General features: G+C 39.9%; 2 protein-coding genes, 1 long non-coding RNA gene and 1 pseudogene across 4 annotated transcripts in view; 3 read left to right on the top strand and 1 right to left on the bottom strand.

The window, feature by feature from the left end:
• LOC118826379 (zinc finger protein 850-like) overlaps positions 1–4,739 on the top strand; it is a 36,495-nt gene extending 31,756 nt beyond the window's left edge. Inside the window, exon 3 of the mRNA XM_036597341.1 lies at positions 3,805–4,739. Coding sequence (XP_036453234.1) covers positions 3,805–4,508 — 704 coding nt within the window. The 3' untranslated portion in view covers positions 4,509–4,739. The remainder of the gene's footprint in view (positions 1–3,804) is intronic.
• LOC118826312 overlaps positions 1–20,411 on the top strand; it is a 545,149-nt pseudogene that overhangs the window by 408,264 nt on the left and 116,474 nt on the right.
• Positions 11,392–17,285, top strand: LOC118826380. Of its 2 annotated transcripts, XR_005008742.1 has the most exons (4): positions 11,392–11,548; positions 13,752–15,098; positions 15,507–16,482; positions 17,085–17,285. It is a non-coding gene; the product is annotated as an uncharacterized LOC118826380 (long non-coding RNA). The 2 variants fall into 2 exon arrangements; XR_005008741.1 differs by having other exon boundaries at positions 13,752–16,482.
• LOC118826346 (zinc finger protein 239-like) lies at positions 17,477–18,568 on the bottom strand. Its single transcript, XM_036597296.1, has one exon. The coding sequence runs from the start codon at positions 18,532–18,534 to the stop codon at positions 17,509–17,511; it is 1,026 nt and encodes a 341-aa protein (XP_036453189.1). The 5' UTR covers positions 18,535–18,568; the 3' UTR covers positions 17,477–17,508.

Raw genomic sequence — 20,411 nt, 5'->3', positions numbered from 1 at the left:
AATGCTGCTCTTGAGTGTATTATAAATTATTTTATTTTATCTGCCAAATATTTAATTCATAAGAGCAAATTTTCCAATTTAATTCCTAGAATTTCAGTTTTTAAAAAAGAAAAGGAATATTTGATTGTTTTTTTTTTTTGTTTTTGTTTTTTGTTGTTGTTTTGTTTGTTTTGTAGCTTTCTTCTTGTGCCTTTGTCTTATGTTTTCAGTCCAAGTAATTTGTCATTGTTTTTGTTTGTTGTTGTTTACTGACCTTGGTGTATTTTTCCTTAGTGTTAGTTTGTAAATCCAAGGACTTGTACAAGCATCCTGCCTCTTTGTTTCTCCCAACGTTACAAAGTGATTAAAACAGTAAAGAAAAAATACTGAAAAGCTGAAGCCTCGTTGCTGCTAACAGCTCAACCTCAGTCTGGGAAGGATCTAAGAGATCTTCAGCTACAAAATGAGAAAGGCCCCCTTCTTCTGAATGACCGCCAACAACCTGAATGAGTTCTACTGAAGACTTAAACACACAAAGGATCTTAAGCCTTTCTCAGCCAGACACCCCCACCCTGGCTTTTTCACCTCTGCCCCTGTTCATCTCACCATCAACAAGCAGGACATTAACAGGCTTTTCAGGAGACAGAAGGTGAGAAAAGCCCTGGGACTTACTCTCTCCATCCACCCTGTTATGTGCCAGTGTAGCACATATTTTTTTTTTTTTTCTTGTTCTGTTCTTGTTTTTTTTTTCTTTTTTCCTCTCTGTCTACCTTTTATCAGGTAGAGAGTGAAAGTAATGAGAGGAGCTGCTGCTGGTTGGCTGCGTTAGCACCATCACCAATCAGGGTCGCCGCTTCCTCATGTGTGGGCTGGTCTTGGCAAACAAAAGAGCCTGTGTCCCCATTACTTGATGACATTACTTCACGCCATGTGCAAGATGAGCTGCCTTTTTGCTGAGAGTGGTTTTGTGTGAAGGTTTTTGTTGAGTTTTAGCTGTGACAAGGCAGGTTAGCTTGTCTTGTTTCTTTCTTTCCTTGGACAACATCCAAAATCCACCCTTTTGAGTTCCTGACAGGGTTGTTTATGCTGTAAATCGTCATTCTATAACTTGTGGATTTGCGTAAGTTGTCTTTTCACATTTGTATTTTGTACATGGTTGTATGACACACTTGAGTAAAGCACTGCATAACTTACCTCAGTTGTGATTGTGATCTTCCTACCCTCAGACCATAACATGTACACCATGTTGCTACCTATTTACTCATCTACACCAAATCAAAATCAACATGGCAACATCAAAATGGCAACATTGAGTCTTGGCCAGTGAACAATATTATGAGGTTGACCTCACTGAGATGGGTACATGCAACACTGCCTTCACATCTGGGCAATAAGACACCTTAGCTTTTATATTGCTTTCCAAAAGGGACAGCCTTTGTCTCAGTAGCACATAAATCCTGCCTTAAAATGATGCCGACTTAGACAGCTGCTTCCTGAATGGACAAGTCACAGCCATATTGATACTGGTTCATAGAAATGGCTTAAAAATGTTCAGGTAGCTGTTGGGTTTGTTTCTGAGTGCTTTAAAGTACCTTAAAGTCATATATTAAACAAAATAATCTACATTGAATAAGAAATTATTATTTATTAAGATATATTTATGCTTTATTATTATAACACATATTACAATATTTCCAAACCCCTTTGGCTTCTGTGCATGTACTGCATGTTTGAGTTCTCCTAAAGTATCTCAATGATGTTGAGGTCTAAGACTGTGAGGGCGACTTCAGAACCTTCATTTTACTCCGCTGCAGCTGCTGAAGGTTCAACTTGGCTGTGTGTCAAAGTCCAAATGCACCACATTCATGCATCATGCATACAAACTGTCCTCCAACAAATCAATTCTGACCAGATTTGCTGTATTTGTTTATATTATTATATTTGTATATTTAGTATATTTATTGATTGAATGTTTCCTCATACTTATTCCATTATTTTTTGTCGTGTTTGTGTAAATGCATAACTGCTGCAGTGAATAAACGGGCAGCTGCCCCATGAACTTCTGGCCAATCGTAGTGCAGGAGGCGGGGTTTGTCAGAATATGGGTGGGATTAGAAAAAGAACGCCCCTAGATCCACAATAAGGACGTCAAATGGGGGCGCTAGTTCTGGTTCTTCACAGACAATAAAGTGAAGAAGAAGAAGAGCTTCGCGGTATTAGAGGGAAACAGGAGCTGATCTGCTGAAGGTGAAGAGCTGTTTATCTCTTTTTCACTCTGTTTACACTGTTTATAACTCACTCTTACAGAAATAGAGAGAAACAGGAGCTGATCTGCTGAAGGTAAAGAGCTGTATATCTCTTTTTCACTCTGTTTACACTGTTTATAACTCACTCTTACAGAAATAGAGAGAAACAGGAGCTGATCTGCTGAAGGTGAAGAGCTGTTTATCTCTTTTTCACTCTGTTTACACTGTTTATAACTCACTCTTACAGAAATAGAGAGAAACAGGAGCTGATCTGCTGAAGGTAAAGAGCTGTTTATCTCTTTTTCACTCTGTTTACACTGTGTTTATAACTCACTCTTACAGAAATAGAGAGAAACAGGAGCTGATCTGCAGAAGGTAGAGCTGTGTCACTTTTCACTGTTTATACTGTGTTTATAACTCAGAAATAGATAAAGAAACAAATTTAAGTTTCTATACTGATAGATTTTCAATAAGATACTCAGTAATGAAGCTGAAAAATTTGTAGTTCTACTAAAGTTTATGCTACTGCTACTGCTTTCTTTGAAGTGAATACTTTTATGGTTTGGCAGGGGCTGCTGATTAAGTTTTTCCCAAGATGATGAACCTCATGGATTACAGACCAACTTAAATTGCCTATTCTGATGGAGCTAGATTGACCAGTGTGTGAGGGGGACTGTCACAATCTTTTCCACATCCTAGATGAAAAATTTTGTGGATAACCAGTAGTCAGTGGCTTATCCGCACGTCACATAAGATCACATAGGAATTTGTAAGAGTGGTCTGCTGACTTTTCTGTATTTTCAGTGGGTTGGACTAAAAAGTCATTTGCCATCTCCAAGGTTTTTTTGGTGTTGATAGTTGTCAGATTCGACCCTGTTCACACGTTTTTACTTTGTGTGTCTGCCATCTCGACTGTATCCTGATTTAGCCACATGCATTTAAATGTGGCTGTCAAATGCATCTCTGGTTAGTCGGATTGAAATCAGATTCCTGTGTAGGTTGGACTATGCAAATCCGTTCATTGTGCAGCAACCAGTTACCAATGTTTTATCTGTTCAGCGCTCAGGCACTTTTATTGTAGTTGTCTTTAGGTTTCCTATACGTTAGTTTCAGGTTCTCTATCTCCCTTTGGCACTGCAGCCATTTTCTTTGGAAGCATTGATCAAGTAGCTGGATAAAATATTACTATAATTAGGTTACTTCGTCTTTACCTAATCTGTTACCTCAGGAAAAGTTCTTCTTTAGAACAGTTGGTGAATGAGACCAAATGTTTTGTAGATAAAGATTTTTCTTTTTTTCCAGTTATCTACTTTAATCCCTGATCAATTGTTGTGTTATGTTTCCCTCCTGTTTTCTCCCCAGAACCATATCACCTTGCAAGTCTCCTGCTCCTAGTGACCAATTTTTAAATAAATTCTAATTACCCTTCAAAAACACATCATGAAACTGCTGAAATAAGGAAAGATTGAATGTGAGAATATGGTGTCCAGAAGCTCCAGTACTCAGAAAACATCCTCTGCTCTCCACAAGAACAAACCTCGTAGACAAACACAAAAGATCACAGGCAAGAAAAGAAATCACCGCTGTTCAGAGTGTGGAAAGAGTTTTACTAAACGGAGTGATCTCCAAAGACACCAGCGTATTCACACAGGAGAGAAACCGTATCACTGCTCAGAGTGTGGACAGAGTTTTACTGTACAGAGTCATCTCCGAGCACACCAGCGAATTCACACAGGAGAAAAACCGTATCACTGCTCAGAGTGTGGACAGAGCTTTAGTCAACAGAGTAGCCTCCAAACACACCAGCGCGTTCACACAGGAGAGAAACCACATCACTGCTCAGACTGTGGACTGAGCTTCAATCAACAGAGTCATCTCCGAAGACACCAGCGCATTCACACAGGAGAGAAACCATATCACTGCTCAGAGTGTGGAAAGAATTTTAGTCTACAGAATAATCTCCAAAGACACCAGCGCATTCACACAGGAGAGAAACCTTATCACTGCGCAGAGTGTGGACAAGATTTTAGAGAAAGTGGTGCCCTCAAGAAACATCAGCGCATTCACACAGGAGAGAAACCGTACCACTGCCCAGACTGTGGAAAGAGTTTTACTACACAGAGTGATCTCCAGATACACAAGCGTATTCACACAGGAGAGAAACCCTATCACTGCTTTGAGTGTGGGAAGTGTTTTACTAGACAGAGTCACCTCCAAACACACAAGCGGATTCACACAGGAGAGAAACTATTGGAGCATTCCAATCAGAAGGCAGCTGTCTAAGTAGGCAGCATTCTAAGGCAGCATTTGTGCACTCCCAAGACAAGTGCCGTCCCATTCGGAAGGCAGCTGCCTTCTAAGGTGCCTTAGTTTTGACCAAATCTGAAGGCAGCATTGCATGTATCCTTCTCAGCAAAGGCGATCCCACAATACCTTTCACCCGCTGAGAGTTCCATCGCTCCGGTCTGATCAACATGGTGGACGAAGCAGACGTTTCTGCCAATCGAGGAGTAGAAACGCAAGTTAATTCTTTAGTGTTTTGATTGTTATATTTGTGTAAAGTATTTAACATATTTGTATCTATAGGTCTCTAGAAATTGTTCCTGTGGTGAAATTCTGGCAGTTTGCTTGTCTAAGGCGAATTGACCGACTGCGGTTTTAACTCGTTAGCTAGTTAGATAAAACCAGCGTTAGTTAGCTTAGCTAGCAGGCTAACTGTGTAAATGCGCCGGCTCTTCAAAACGAGAGAGTCCGGTTTTAAAATACTGGTTGTTCACTGTTTAGTAGCGTTTAGTTTTGTTTAGCGTCAGTACTCAAGGTTTTTTCTCTGTCCTCAGGAACTAACGTTACAGCAGCGGACAGGTGCTGTCTGAGGGGCTGAGGAAGAGGAGCAGTCACAGGGAGAAAACTGCGCTGAAATACCGAAAGCAGCTGGACTTGCCGAGTGGGACCAGCACTACAGACTAACGTTCTCCCTGAATGATGAAAAATACTTTAACTCATGTAGATGTTCAGAAATAAAACGTTTTTTAAAAACAAATACTACAGATGCTTATTTTTGCTGCTCCACTTCTCTTGTATTGCTGTACTTACCACAGTCACAAAAGTGTGAGGTGGATGAGGTCGGAATTAATTGAAATGAATTATAAACTAATAATCATGATTATCTGTATTTATCTGGGCTGCTGAGTCGAGTATATAACAATAGATATGACTCCTTAAATCATCCTGTTCTTCATATACAAATTTCCACAGGAGTGTCAGTGCAGGAAAACAGCTGCTGCAGATTCAGAGCCATCCTTTTACACCAGGATGATCCCCCTTTAGTCAGAGGTGAGTGGAACGAGGGACTGAGAGTAAACAGATAAACCGTGAACAGCACAGTGAAAGATATGACGTCTGATGGCTCTGAAGTGCTGTCCTACTAAGGATTCTTTTTGGTTAAAATGCTGCCCAATAAGAGAGCTGCCTTTGAAGGCAGTGACTAGTTAGGCAGCTGCTTTCAGAATGGAACGCACTATATATCACTCCTTTGAGTGTGAAAAGAGTTTTAGACACAGTGATACCCTCAATAAACACCAGCGGATTCACACATGAGAGAAACCGCATCACTGCTTAGAGTATGAGTTTCAGTCATTCAGATTTTATGCATTACATCTATTCTCCATAACCTGTACTGATTACTGTCTCCTTCTTTCCTCAACATTCAGTACTAAACACACTGAACACTGTACACATTACACATATTCTCCATAAACTACTGATTAATATCTCCTTCTGTACTCTATACTCACTACTGAACACACTAAACATGCATGTTAAAATCACGCAGCCTATCTCTGAAGATTTCTTTTTGGATCTGAAGCTTGGTTTCAAGCCATCTGCATTCAGCCTTTCTACATTTTGTCTTTTGGACTTGAACTGCAGTAGCATTCCTCCATGGCACTTTCTTTAGTGCAATCTCTTCCATAACACAGACAATTGTTGAATTGAAGCTATCCAGCAAAACATCAGAATCAGATGGTTTGCATAGTGCAGAGCAAAATTTTGCTCATGAAACATGCAGCTGTGCTGTCATTTATAAACCTTTTCCTAATGTAATTGTATCTGGTCTTGATGTTTAATAATACAGTAATATAGTAATACAGTAATGGTCCAAAATGATCCAATAAGACACAGAGCTCCTTGACATATTTGGCATTGGAATTGTCAATATGTATGTTAACATCACTCCAACGACACCAAAAAAATATCAAAATGATAGGAGGCCTGTAAACAATTAGCAGTAATATTCTTCATGCCCCTTTCAGAACTGCACAAAGATACTCAAAGGTTGTAAAATCACTCAGTGATAATTACTTGCTTTGGGAAGAATCACAAATAGAGCAGCTACAGCTCCACCTTTCTTGCCAGCATGTGAGACATTTATAATGTTAAAATGTGGCTACAGAACTACATTCATAAACCATCTTTCTGTTAAAAGTCATTGGTTGTGTTTTGTTGTCATTGGTTGTGTTGTTTATTATTATGGCATAAGCTCACCCCTGAAGCCATCATTCGAACTTGAAACTGAACCTTTAAAGAAAAGAATCCTGCAGCATGTCTGGGGAAAAAAGCATAACAAGATGAGCTAACTTTGTAACCTGTACTCTTTGCTCGTGAAGCTGTGACTCGCATTTTATAAACTGCAGATTGGATCTATTCACAATATTTTACATGTACTCTCTTTCTGTTTCTGATAAGTATGGGAATGGGAGAGAATACTGGCACACAGGGTCCAAGCTTGTTTTGAAAACATGTACTGCTGACCTCATCACTGTAGTAGCATGAAAAGCATCAATTTGCCAGATTACATGAAGATGGTGTGTCCTATTCCAGTTCATTGGAGGAGTGTGGATGCAGCTCCTGCTGATGATGAGGTAGAGAGCGAAGCTGCCTTACCATTGGTTGAGGAGCTTGTCTTTCTTTAAGGTGGTATACATGCTGGGAAAGCTCTGTTTAATATGTACTAAACAGAGATTATAAGAGATTAAAGATTAAAATCCAGAACAGAATGGTGTTTGCTTTTCTAAGGATGGGAGGTAAGCAGACTGGTCTGCTGAATAGTGTAATGTTTTAGCAGTTGTCCCATTTGTAGGATGATGTGTGAATTGGTTCACACTGCCAAATATGAAGATGTGCATTAGCATTTTAAGGTTTCTGATCAGAACAAACACATGAGGGACATCAATCAATACAGTGTGGTGTGACGCCCCAAGCCTTCTCTGAGGATACCTGCTTCTGTGAACAAAAATAGAGTATAATCCATTATATTGTAGAGACTGCACACTGTGTAGTGTATTTCACTACTGTTAGAAGTGTTGGAATACACTACACCAGTTAGCAGTTCACCAGGAACCTTGCAAGACTCAGCTATTGAGCAATTAATGTTGAATTGATAAGTAATTTATGGCTAGTTATTCTAAGAAACCATAGTTACTAAGTCATTCTCTGTAAAACTAGTTATTGTTTAGTTAATAGTGAACTACACTAATCATAAGTTCCCTATTATCTACTGAGTAGTTAACTAGTTCCTGCTTAGTTCCTGATTAGTTACTTATTAACTACAGAACAGTATAAGTGTTACCCAATGATCCACTTCACTGGTGTGTAGTCAGCTATTAATGGAGAACTTTTTATTCCGTTCAGAGACTGTGATGTTCTACTCACTTTGGGCTATGAGTCTCTTTTTTTGCCATTAACAGAGTCATCTCCAAAAACAAAGGTGTCTGGTGTGGCTGCGGACTGGGGCCCAGTGGCACTACCAGGGTGCTCTGAGTGGTTTACACTTCTGTTTCTTTCTGCAGTATGTTCACTGCCTTTAGTATCCTCACTAAGGCTTTGCAGTGGTTCAAAGGTGTTCTGACCATGGAGTGACTGTAACCAATATTCTGCTCTAGCTTTGTATTGTAGTCTCTGTGCAGCATGACAGGCTATGCTAATAGGAGTGGAAGATAGACTACAGAGCTGTATGTACCAAGGTCTTTGGCGCTGATGCAGATCAACTGCTGGGTCTGAGATATGTTTTCCTAGCCACACCCCTAGTATCTTGTACGATCACAAAGTCCACAATTTGTTTTGCCTGCTGCAGCTCTGGCACAATGCTGTTGAAAGCTGAGCTGAGGTCCACAAACAGAATTCTTGTGTAGAATCCAGGACAGTCAATATGCTGCAGGATGAAATACAGAGTCAGGTTGGCCTTGTTGACGATAGACCTGTTAGCTCTGTATGTAAACTGCAGGGCATCCAGCAGAGAGTTAGTAATGGCCTTCATGTAGGTTAGGACTAGCCAGAGACCTTCTTGAATACAGAGATAAAAGCACTGGCCTATAATCAATTAGTTCAGTAATATTCATTTTTTGGGAGGGAGGCTAAAACATTAATCGGTGTTTTGAAATGTGGGAACAGGGCAATGCTCCAGTGATCTGTTGAAAATCTTGTTGGAAATCAGTGCTATTTTTTACAGCAGTGTTTTAGGTGGGTGTAGAGTGATGTCCCAGGGCTTTTCTCACCTTTTGTCTGCTGAAAAGCCTGGCAATGTCTTGCTCTTTGATAATGTGATGAGCAGGGGGGAGAGGTGAGAGGGCCAGGGTTGGGGAGAAAGGCGAGAAGAGAAGGAGAAAGGCTGAAGATTGTCCTTTGTGTGTTAAAATCTACAGCAGATCATTGGTGATCGTAGATCGTTGGTAGTCATTCAAGAATATACACAAGTGTTATACATGACAATAAGACAGTACAAAAGGAGAATAAGACCAAAACAATAACAAAAGCTCCTAGCAAAACATATGAGAAAGTGGAAAACAAAGGCAGACAAAGACAGAACAGAATTTGACAAACAAATCTCATTTACCTGCAGTCTGAACATAACCTAACTGTAATGCCTGCTCTTCTGATTCCTCCAGATTTCACCATCTGCAGCATCTCTTAATCAACCCACAGAGAGCCTGTGACACGGGGGAGAATGATTTTGAAGATGTCTGTATGATGTTTCTGTGTTTCTGAAATGATGGGGCTGCTCATTTTCTGGAGTCAGATCCATTACAGGACCCCCCCACACACCCACCAGAGGCAGTAGGGGTAGGCTTTCTGTTCATCAGATGTAATATGTACCATAATATTAATTTGGTTTCTAAATTTATAGAATCATATTCTCTACAAAAGGAGTGTCTAGATTTATTCTGCACCGTTCTGGAGTTCTCTTTATGTTCCATTTTCTCCTGCTGCCCAGTGTATTTAACACACGCTGCCTCTAACTCCATAATTCCAGTGGGAACATTGATAAAAGATAGTTTAATATTAAATATTGGTAATTGAAATGATTTAGTCTAATTATAAATTATTTCTCTTTCTTAAGAATAGAGTATCCAAGACAGTAGAATTGATGCACAGTTAATGTATAAATTTTCGTAGCACTTTATACTATATAAAAGTTCAAGTATTTTCAAGTATTAAATTAGTATTTTTCATTAAGTATTATTTACTTGCCTAAAACATAATAAACAGCTGTGATTATTTTAAATAACATTTCCAGGTTCTTTGCTTTTTTAGCTGATATATCCCTTTATCTACACTCAACTCTCTGGGCTGCTTAAATATCTCATACTTCCGTGTGAGTCTTGATCACTGAATTGTGGCATCAATTTGCAGGAACAGATCTCACCTAGATTTTGGTAAGGGAACCCACTGAAAATCCCCAGGATGTGATACCCTTTCTCCAGCTTGTTGGGAGGTGCCACAAGTGCAGCAAGTGAGACTGTAATTTACAAATTGTTGCTGTATTGGACTGTTTTTACTCTTCACTTTGACTCTGCATGCTGTTCATTATGTAAATGCTAACTCAGATTTAGAATCTCTTTATTCAACTGTAAGTTTCAGGTAAAGGAATTTTATTTGGCACACTGGAAACTATAAATTATCACACTGAACAAATGTAAAGTGCACTGACTTACTGACAAAGTTACAGAAGAAGAAGTACAAACCAAATCTCAGTATAGACATAAGAGACAGTCGGGGTGATTTTGGCACTTTCTGTGAAAAATGTACTTCTTTCTTGGGTGTTTTTGACAAAGTATGATTGAAAGTATTCATCCTTCAAAAAATGTTATTGTCTACCTCAGGCTGTAAAATCAGAGACTATCTGAGCTGTTTTTTCTGAAATGCACAGCATGTTTTGCACCCCTTGTTACCAAATTTCAGGGAGATATATATTAATATAAATGTATAAATGATATTTAAAAGCCTGTGTCAATTCAGTTCATTATTTTGTAGCAAGAAATACAGAAATTCATGGAATGCTTTTAGAACTTTTCAAATAAAAAATAAAAATGAAAAAAAAAAATGTGTTTTTTTTTTCTTTATGAACAAACAAATAGTGGTTGTTCTCTTGTAATATTAATTTAAACTAATGACTTTCCTTGCCAAATTGACACTTCTGGTAACATAAGCCACAAAAATAAATGTTTTGAGGCTATTTTTATGAAAATGACAATAACAGGGTTGAAACCTGGCTAACAGGGTAGAAGTGCATGACAATGTTAAACATGCAGCAACAAACATTTATAGTATATATTATATAGCAGATTCTATTTACATAACACAAATTAGCTGAATATAATTAATAATTAAAAACGGGGTAACAGGGTTGTGAATTTATCCTAAAATAAATAGAATTAGAATCTAGAATTACATAAATAAACTTTCTCTCTCTCTCTCTCTCTCTCTCTCTCTATATATATATATATATATACAAATTTCTTTTTTGAATAACAATTTGAATAATCAACTTTTACTCAGTGCAGTCTCATTTGTTTTCTGAGTGTCTGTCTGGTGGTCACTTTGCAGAGAACAAGAAGTTTTAATCAATTTAAAATGGTATGTTGGTATATTCACTTTATTATCATGCATCATATAATCTGCTGCACTCATTTTCCATTTGTATTATAATATTATTTATTGAATGAGCTCCGTCATCCTTATTCTATTATTGTATGCCCTATTTGTGCAAATTCAAAACTGCTGCAGCAAATAAATTAGCGACTGCTGTTATGAACTTCTAGCCAATCCTAGCACAGGAGGCGGAGTTCGCTGGTAGGATTAGAAAAATACCGCCCCAGATACACAGTGATGGCGTCAATTGGGGGTGCTAGTGCTATACCGGTGGATCTCCAAAGACAATAAAGAGACGAAGAGCTCTGCTGAAGTTAAAGAGCTGTTTATCTCTTTTTCACTCTGTTTATAACTCACTCTTACAGAAATAGAGAGAAACAGGAGCTGATCTGCTGAAGGTAAAGAGCTGTTTATCTCGTTTTCACTCTTTTATGTTACCCAGCTGTAATTTAATCAGCCTTAGTGATTAATTATATAGGCGCTTTAAGAAATTTACGGCAGTTTCACTTTCTGTCGACGCAGTTTCTGGTTTATAGTATCTGCTTTCTGATAGACTGCAGTCACTCCAGATACCTTCTAGATTGAATTGTTTACTGATTCTCCTGCGAGGTGAGCGTTCTCTGTATCTGTGTGTGTCCTGGTCCACAGTTACTAAGAGTTGTACTAGTTTTCAACACTAAATCTGAAAGTGTTCTAAATGCATTCCTAGTCTGTTAACTCTTGATGAAAGTTTTAGCTGTGTCGAGAAAGTAGGTTCAGTGACTGTTTTGGTACTTCATATTTTATTCATGTGGGCTTGTTGCTGCAACGCTGCAAATAAGACCAATTATTGAGTAAGTTCAGATCGATTTTAGCGCGAGGAGTTCAGAGGTCTAATAGACTGCAGCCAGTTCTAGATATAATTCTGTTTACTGATTCTCCTGTTGGACTGGTGGTGTAACCAGCCTGTAATACCCAGAATGTTCTCACAGGCGTGTCTGTCCTTAAACTGACCCTTAAGACTTTTTTCTTCACATGGAAATTTTAAAGTGTGGATATTTTGAACAGAAGTAATAATCAAATGAGAGCAGTTTTGAACAGATCTCAGTGTTCTGGTGATGGGAGAGGGTGGTGGGGAGGGGCTCACAGGTCCTTAGGAGGTGAGAACTGACAGAGATGAGGTGTGAAGAGGCTGCAGACAGGGTGTTGTCAAGGTTAAAGAATGGGGGGGGTTGTTGTGAATTTGCTGTTCAGTTTAGGGGTTTGCTGTTGAATTTGTATGGGGATCCTGGTTAAGTGTGGGTGGGGGCTGCCTTTGAAGTTTGGGTGGTGGGGGTTCTGGTTAAGTTCTCTTGGGTGAACCCTGTATGTAATTTCAGATGCAGGTGAGTAAAGTGTTTCCTAAGTTTAGGAAGTTTTGTAAGTTTTGTAAGTTTAGAAACATCTACAGCTTTAGTTCAGTGAGACTATAGATTATATCCATGGAAGCCACACCTTCCTCCATATCCTAGATGAATACTGGTTTTTGAGGGTGGAGAACCAGTAGCCAGTGGCTTTCTTTTCACATCACACAGTTCACTGTAACTTATGCTTGGTGAGCTTATTTTAATTTTGATATTGACTGTCTAAACTGAACCAGCAGTGTTTGAGGCATCCTAATTTTACTTCAGCCATCTCAAGAAATGCAGGGGCTGCTTGGCTTTTTTCATAGCTGGTGTGGTTTATCTCTCCCATTTGAGGTTCTGCTCCAAGGTTTTATGGGTGTTCAGAGTTGTCGGCCTTGATCCCAGATGCCTTACTTGTGATTCTTTGATTTGGTATCTTTCGTTAACAACCACAAATTTAAAATGCTGCAGTAAACTTATATCAGTCATTGAATCTATGTTCAATCAACATTAAAGCATCAACTTTTGCTTTTACATGATTTTTTAAATGATATTTATTTACTATATTTACTTTTAAATTATATTTATTAATTTCCAAACAGAAAAAATACTGTGGCATAAAATGTTTTTAAGTATTGTTGTATTACACAAAACAAAAATATAACATTTTAAAGATAAAAATTTTCTGAATACCACCAGTTTGCCTGTAGCAACACGCCACATTTCTTTTAGGGAAAAAAAGGATCTTTTGTATCAAACTGCTGGAAAATAGGAGCAAAACCAAAAGTGCATGTATATTTTTGTTACATTATACATATTTTCTTTTTATTGTACACATTTTTCCCTTGTATGCTCATATCTGCCTCTGGAATAGAGTGCTTTACTATAGGTTTTCCCCCCGTCTGATCTTTAAGTAACATTAGTGGAATCTTCCAGCGTTGCCACTTTTATCGCCTCTTTCAGAATCAGATTGTTTCCTGGCTGAGGATGGATTTTCTAATTTCTCTTGGTGCTGATATTAACAAAAATAATTTTTTGAAACAAAATCTTGTGTGTCAGTTGTTGTGTCCCTGCATTTAGTATGTTGATGCAGCCTCCCTTTGCCCCATAACAGCAGTGAGTCTGCTCTCCTCTAATACTTGATCAGACTGGAGAACACAGAGCCTGGGATGACGGTGTTAAATGCTGAGCTGTAGCCAATAAATAGCATTCTGACACACGTTTCCTTGCCCTCCAGGTGTGTGAGGGCTGTGTGAAGGGCAGTGTTGACTGCGTCGTCTGTGGACCGGATCCAATGGTATGCAAACTGGAGAGGATGTATAGTGTTCGGAATGGTCTCTTGGATATGAGTCATGACTATTCTCTCAAAGCACTTAATCACATTTGGGGTGAGTGCAACAGGGTGATAGTCATTTAGGCAGGTCACAACGCTTTTCTTTGGGAGGGGCACGACGGTGGTGGTCTTGAAGCAGGATGGCGAGCACATAGCATGGACCGAACTTCACCGTTTATCCAAGGTTTCTAGTTGGGATATTTTTTGCAGCGCTTTGTAGGAAAAATGCTTTCAATGCAGCTGCTGACGTAGCCTGTTACCCCAGAAGCATAGTCCTCTAGATCAACAGTACAGTCCTCTCTCACAGGAGCAGTTCTGAACACATCCCAGTTTGTACTGCCAAAGCAGTCCTGAAGCACTAGATCAGTTTCTTCGTTCCACACCAGTTTTGCTCACTGGAATTGCTTGCTTGAGGAGTTGTGTGTATGCTGGGTAGAAGAACACGGAGATGTGGTTGGACTGTCCGAAGTGCGGCCGAGGCACAGCCCTGTAGGCCCCCTCACGTTGCTGTAGACTTGGTCAAGTATGTTGCTCTCCCTCGTCGGAAAGCTCACGTGCTGATGATATTTGGGGAGGACAGTCCTCAGGTTGCAGTGGTTGAAGTCGCCGGCAACAATGAACACGGCGTCCGGGTGCACGGCCTCTTGTTTACTAATGGCATCATGCAGCAGCCCTAGCTCCATGGCCGAGTTCGCATGTAGCAGGATGTAAACAGCCAGAATAAACAAAGCACTGAACTCTCTAGGCAGAGAAGAGGATGTGCACTTCACCATCAGCAGTTCTAAGTCAGATGAACAGTGTTTTCCAACAGTCCTTACATCGGAACACCACTTGTTGTTCACATAGATGCAGACACCGCCGCCTTTGTTCTTCCCTGATGCTGCCGTCCGGTCCCCGCGGTGGACGGAGTGCATTTCTAACTGGATCGCTGAGTCTGGCATGCTGTCCAAGAGCCAGGTTTCCATAAAAATAAGAGTACAGCACTCTCTGATCTCACGCTGAGTTGTTATTCTGGTTCTCAGCTCATCCAGCTTGTTTTCAAGGGAGCGAACATTAGCTAGCAACAAGCTAGGTAGCGGTGGCTGCGTAGCCCTAGCCTTTAGCCTAGCATGTAGCCCACCTCTCTTGCTCCACTTCCGCTTTGGCCGCTCTGTTCGTCGGCTGCGCTGCTCACCCGAGGCCAGTGCTGCTGGGCCTTGCCGGCTGGTGCTGGTGGAGTATGAGCGTAAAAGAAAGTCCGAAAGGCTAAAGGTAAGTTCATGATGAACTTTACTCATCTCCAGGAGTGCCTCTCTACTGTAACTAACTGTTCCGTACGTATACTGTACATTTAAAAAAAAAATACTAATGTTAAAATAAACAATAAATAGCATTGGTTGCAGGAGGAACACACAAAGACGTCTGCCATGGTGGGCACCATCTTGGAACCATCTTGAAAAGCAACTGGTCACTTAATATTCCCATTTTGTGATCGTTTTTTAAGTACTGTTAAAAGTCACTGTTTTAGAATTTAGTGATTAAGCTTTGTTTGTGGGTCCATCTGACTGTGAGGTGAGGTGGAGACTCCCCCTTCCCATGTGCAGATGGAGGAGTTGGGTGAACCTGTTATAGTTGTGCTTGGGCTAGCGTTTTGCCTTTGGTATTCTGCTCTCTTTGTAGGGGTCAGAGATGTGACAAGCATTAAAAGCCCACTGTAAAGGAGTTGGAGGCTGAGGCAGGAAGCCTGACTGTGAGAGTTGGAATTACAGATGAAGCCATTCTCCTCTCTTCCAACAACCCAGGTGGTTCCAGAAAGCAAAACTTCAAATGGGCAAGCGTATTTAAACGTTTTAGTTCAGAGACTGCAGTGATTGTAGACTGTGCATGTGCAGCGCTGGCGCCATTTCTAACTAAAATTGTTACACATTTCACACATTTGTATTTGCTCATTCACTGTTTGCTATATTTGGCTTTTTTTTTTTACCTTATTCATAATCTTTCAAGTATATTTCTTTTCCTGAATATTTTTTTTTTTTACCTTAATTCTGCATTCTTTGCAACAGTTATTCATTTTCTAGTTTTTAACTAACCTTTACTTTTCTCTGGGGATGCTGAGAAAATGTTGGCTGCCACCAAACTCGAGCTCTGGACGATGAGCAGCCCAGGACACCTCATATGCAGCAGTTTCAGGACCAACATGTCCAGTGATGACTTCTACTCAGCCGGATGGAGCACTGTCCATGGCTAACTTTGACTTTACACATGCACCTCAGCAGGGCTGGGAATGCCAGTGTAGCCAAGGGAAAAAGATGATCTTCACCAATTCCTCTTCCACCAGACTTCACCTCCAGTAACCAGTTGAAAGTTCTCTGCCTGGTTTAGCGCCTTAGATAATAACTCAAGACAGTGTTGTAATAACCAGAGATAATCAGACATCTGAAAGTAGCTGTCTCTAGAGGTAAGGCAGCTACCTCTTTTTTTCCTTGTGCCTGGGTTTTGGATATTTCCAAGTGCTTTCCCATGGCTCTGAGCAAACATGAAGACGTCAGCACCATGGTTATTCACGCAGGGATGAATGACATCTTATCCAATCAGAGTGAAGCCCTGAAGGACCATTTCGGATTACTTCCAATTTACTTCTGTTTTAAGTTGAAAGGTATGCTGTAAATAAGACTCATCTATAATGCTGACTGAAGTAACAAGCCATTATTACCCATCTGTTTGTCTAAAAAATTGTCAGTGTAAATTTCAAAGCCACATGCGATCTACTGTGGCTTTTTGTGGTCTTATTAAGGGTTTAAAAGAACATAGTAATAACAAAACAGTGAGTGACACACTAAGCTGTGCAAAGAAATTGAACAGTGCTGAGAGTCAAATGCTTACTGCTGTAGAAAGTTTACATTACTTCTCTCAAAGCCAGTTAGGAAGACCGACCCCCACTTGAGCTCAGGGAGTCAAGGAGTGCATTCTCTCCAACTCTCAGTTTATTAAATTATACACATAAATATATATGTATATACACACACACACACACACAAGAGCGGTCAGGTACTCTTGCACCCACACCCTGTTATGCAGATCCCCCTAACCACAAGGCCCCTTCATCCTGTCTTTGTTGTTCAGCCTCAGGCTAGGGTACAATTCATTGAACACTTCCCGATATCCTTTCAGGCGTTAGGACACATTCTGAACATCAGAAAACATTCTGAATCAACAGTGAAAACTGCAGGATAACCCGTGTTGTCTTCTTTAATTCAGTGAGAACAGCATCAACACATCACTGTGCAGTTCAGACGGAGATTTCCATCAGGACCCTTTTCATCTCACTCAGCACAGCAGAGCTAATCCTGGAACGGAATCATGGCTCTTCACAGTTCTCAGAAGATGAAACTTGAAAACTGCATCTTCTCTTCAACTTTGACAGCTTACTGATTGCTGCATTATTAAGTGACATCAAATAGGGAATTATTTTAATAAACAAAACAGTAATATTTTGGAAATCAATTCTTCTACATAATTCTGTTTAAGCAATTTGTTGTTATGTCTACTAACAAATTTTAACAGTGTTACAACGACTTTTGGGAAAAAACAAACAAAAAAAAAACACATTTTATCTTATCAAATCAAGTTTTTAGCTATTATACATGTGTATAACATTCCCACAGTTTGAGCAGTGAAACGATTATTCTCGGGTGTGAATGTGCCAATGTTTTTGTAGATGACTCTGTGTAGTAAAACTCTGTCCACACACTGAGCAGTGATACGGTTTCTCTTCTGTATGAATGTGCTGGTGTCTTTGGAGACTAATCAGTTGACTAAAACTCTTTCCACACTCTGAGCAGTGATACGGTTTCTCTCCTGTGTGAATGCGCTGGTGTGTTTGAAGGCTGCTCTGTCTACTAAAACTCTTTCCACACTCTGAGCAGTGATACGGTTTCTCTCCTGTGTGAATGCGCTGGTGTGTTTGGAAATAATTCAGTCTAGTAAAACTCTGTCCACACACTGGGCAGTGATACGGTTTCTCTCCTGTGTGAATGTGCTGGTGTGTTTGGAGATGACTCCGTTGACTAAAGCTCTTTCCACACTCCGAGCAGTGATATGGTTTCACTCCTGTGTGAATGCGCTGGTGTCGTTGGAAATTACTCTGTGCAGTAAAACCTTTTCCACAGTCTGAGCACTGATACGGTTTCTCTCCTGTGTGAAAGCGCTGGTGTAGCTGGAGACTAATCAGTTGACCAAAATTCTTTCCACACTCTGAGCAGTGATACGGTTTCTCTCCTGTGTGAATGCGCTGGTGTGTTCGTAGATGAGTCTGTGTAGTAAAACTCTTTCCACACTCGGAGCAGTGATATGGTTTCTCTCCTGTGTGAATGCGCTGGTGTGTCCGGAGATGATTCTGTCTAGTAAAACTCTGTCCACACTCGGAGCAGTGATATAGTTTCTCTCCTGTGTGAATGCGCTGGTGTATTTGAAGATTCCTCTGTGTAGTATAACTCTTTCCACACTCTGAGCAGTGATATGGTTTCTCTCCTGTGTGACTGCGCTGGTGTGTTTTGAGGCTACTCTGTGTAATAAAACTCTTTCCACAGTCTGAGCAGTCATGAGTTCTTTTTTTGCCTGTAATCTTTTGTGTTTGTCTGTGAGGCGTCTTCATGTGGAGAGCAGCTGCAGAGGATGTTTTCTGAGTACCACAGCTTCTGGATACCATATTCTCACATTCACTCTTTTCTAATGTCAGTAGTTTCTTGATGTGTTTGTGGATGCTGATTCAACATTTGCAGGAAAGCACTTGATCACTTGGAGCAGGAGATCATTCTGGAGGAGAACAAGGGTAAATAACAACAGACTGATCAGAAATTGTAATAGATAATGAAAAAATGTACATATCGGTCTACAAAACAATATTTTATAGAAACAATATCATAAGAAATATAAAATACAGAAAACAATCTCAGTATAGTAAATACTTTGACACATTATCTGTTCATTATTATTATTATTACTATTAATACCACTACTACTACTAATTATTGTTTTTATTATAAGATGCTTCTAAAAGGCATACAGTGAGTCACTGCAGTCTCTATGCTGGACATTATCATTGGCTTGATTCACCAAGGACTGTGAGCATTACAGCTTGTGTGGAAACTATATCAGTGTGAAACATGTAAAAAACTTCACCAGAACCATGGTGAACCTCTTGACCACACAAAATTCACTTTTACAAGCAAATCAGAGCCACAAACATTTTTAAACTGAAAAAGATTATGCATCTCCTCTTTGTAGACTACTACTTCAAAGATGTGCAGCTGACTTATCTGGGTGCATGAAGTACAAAGCTTATCACTTAATGCACCACATTACCCACAAGCTAACAGAGGCAAGCAGAATGGCAAATATTGAAAAACATATTTTTTAAATAGCCAGGGATGTGATGCACAGTGAAAAGCATCAACAGCAAAGAAATCACAAAGCCAGTTTTAAAATACCAAAAGTCTTCATTCAGTGCCAAAATTTAATGAAATAATTTGATGTGCTTGAGAAAAATCACACTTGAACGGTATTGACCTTGGTCTAAATAGCCAGTGTTCAGAGAAATCTAGGTAGAGTACAGGAGACATATTCAGCTGTATGATGACAAAAGTTCTAAATAAAGATGTGATTAAATTTAATGAAACCTGACTAATTAAAGAAAGGTCTAATTAAAGTTAGCCCCACCGATGGCAGCCTCTGTGATAGCTTTATACATATTGTGTTTGTTTTTGTTTGGTGATGTCATTTCGAGCAAAGCTCTACCTAGTGAGAAAGCGGCAGAGGCAGGAGAGCTGGAGCGCTTGTAAGGTTGAGACAGTGTGGGGCACGTACACATTTACCATAATAATTCCTCCAATTGCGATCCCTGCACAACAAATTCGATGAACTACTTCTGCTCAATCAAACCAACAAGGACTTTTCAAACACATTTGCTCTCTGCTTCACGAAGACTTCCCCAGCTTCCAGCTGCACAGTGTGGACGCAGAGCTCTGTGGCTAAACCAGAAGAGAAGAAATCTGCTTCTACATCAATGAATGTTGGTGTAAAGACATCACAGTACTGTTAAAATTGTGTCACTTTTCATCAACTACAAACTGTTCTAGTTTTCTTCTTTCATTTCGGTCACTGTTACACACCGCACAAGCAAAGCGCAGAAACTGTTGGCCGATCAGATAAAGAAAGTAGAAAGAGAGAATCTGGATTCATTATTCATCATTATGGGAGACTTTAACAGTGCAAATCTAACTAAAGAAGTAGAAACAGCATGTTATCTGTTCCATAAGAGAAGGGAACACTTCAGATCATTGTTACACCACTATTAAAAAATGCCTATTGCCCCATCATGCAGAGTTCTCAGTCATTCCAACCACAGTCTTGTTCACCTCATCCATGAATACAGGCAGAAACTCAAAACCAACAAGCCTATCATCACTATAGTGAAAAGGGGGACCAGCAGGGACACTAAAAAGCTACAGGGCTGCTTTGAATGCTTTTTGAAGATGCACCAGAGAGCCTAGATAGGATATGACATGTATGACAAACAGTCAGGGT

The sequence above is a fragment of the Colossoma macropomum genome, unplaced genomic scaffold (assembly GCF_904425465.1).
Source record: "Colossoma macropomum unplaced genomic scaffold, Colossoma_macropomum, whole genome shotgun sequence".
Classification (NCBI taxonomy): domain Eukaryota; kingdom Metazoa; phylum Chordata; class Actinopteri; order Characiformes; family Serrasalmidae; genus Colossoma; species Colossoma macropomum.
The sequence above is the reverse complement of the archived record's forward strand: the minus strand, read 5'-3'. Positions and strand labels throughout refer to the sequence as shown.

Coding starts and splice junctions, on each gene's coding strand:
- LOC118826346 (XM_036597296.1), bottom strand. CDS start 18,534: ATGGTATCCAGAAGCTGTGGTACTCAGAAAACATCCTCTGCAGCTGCT.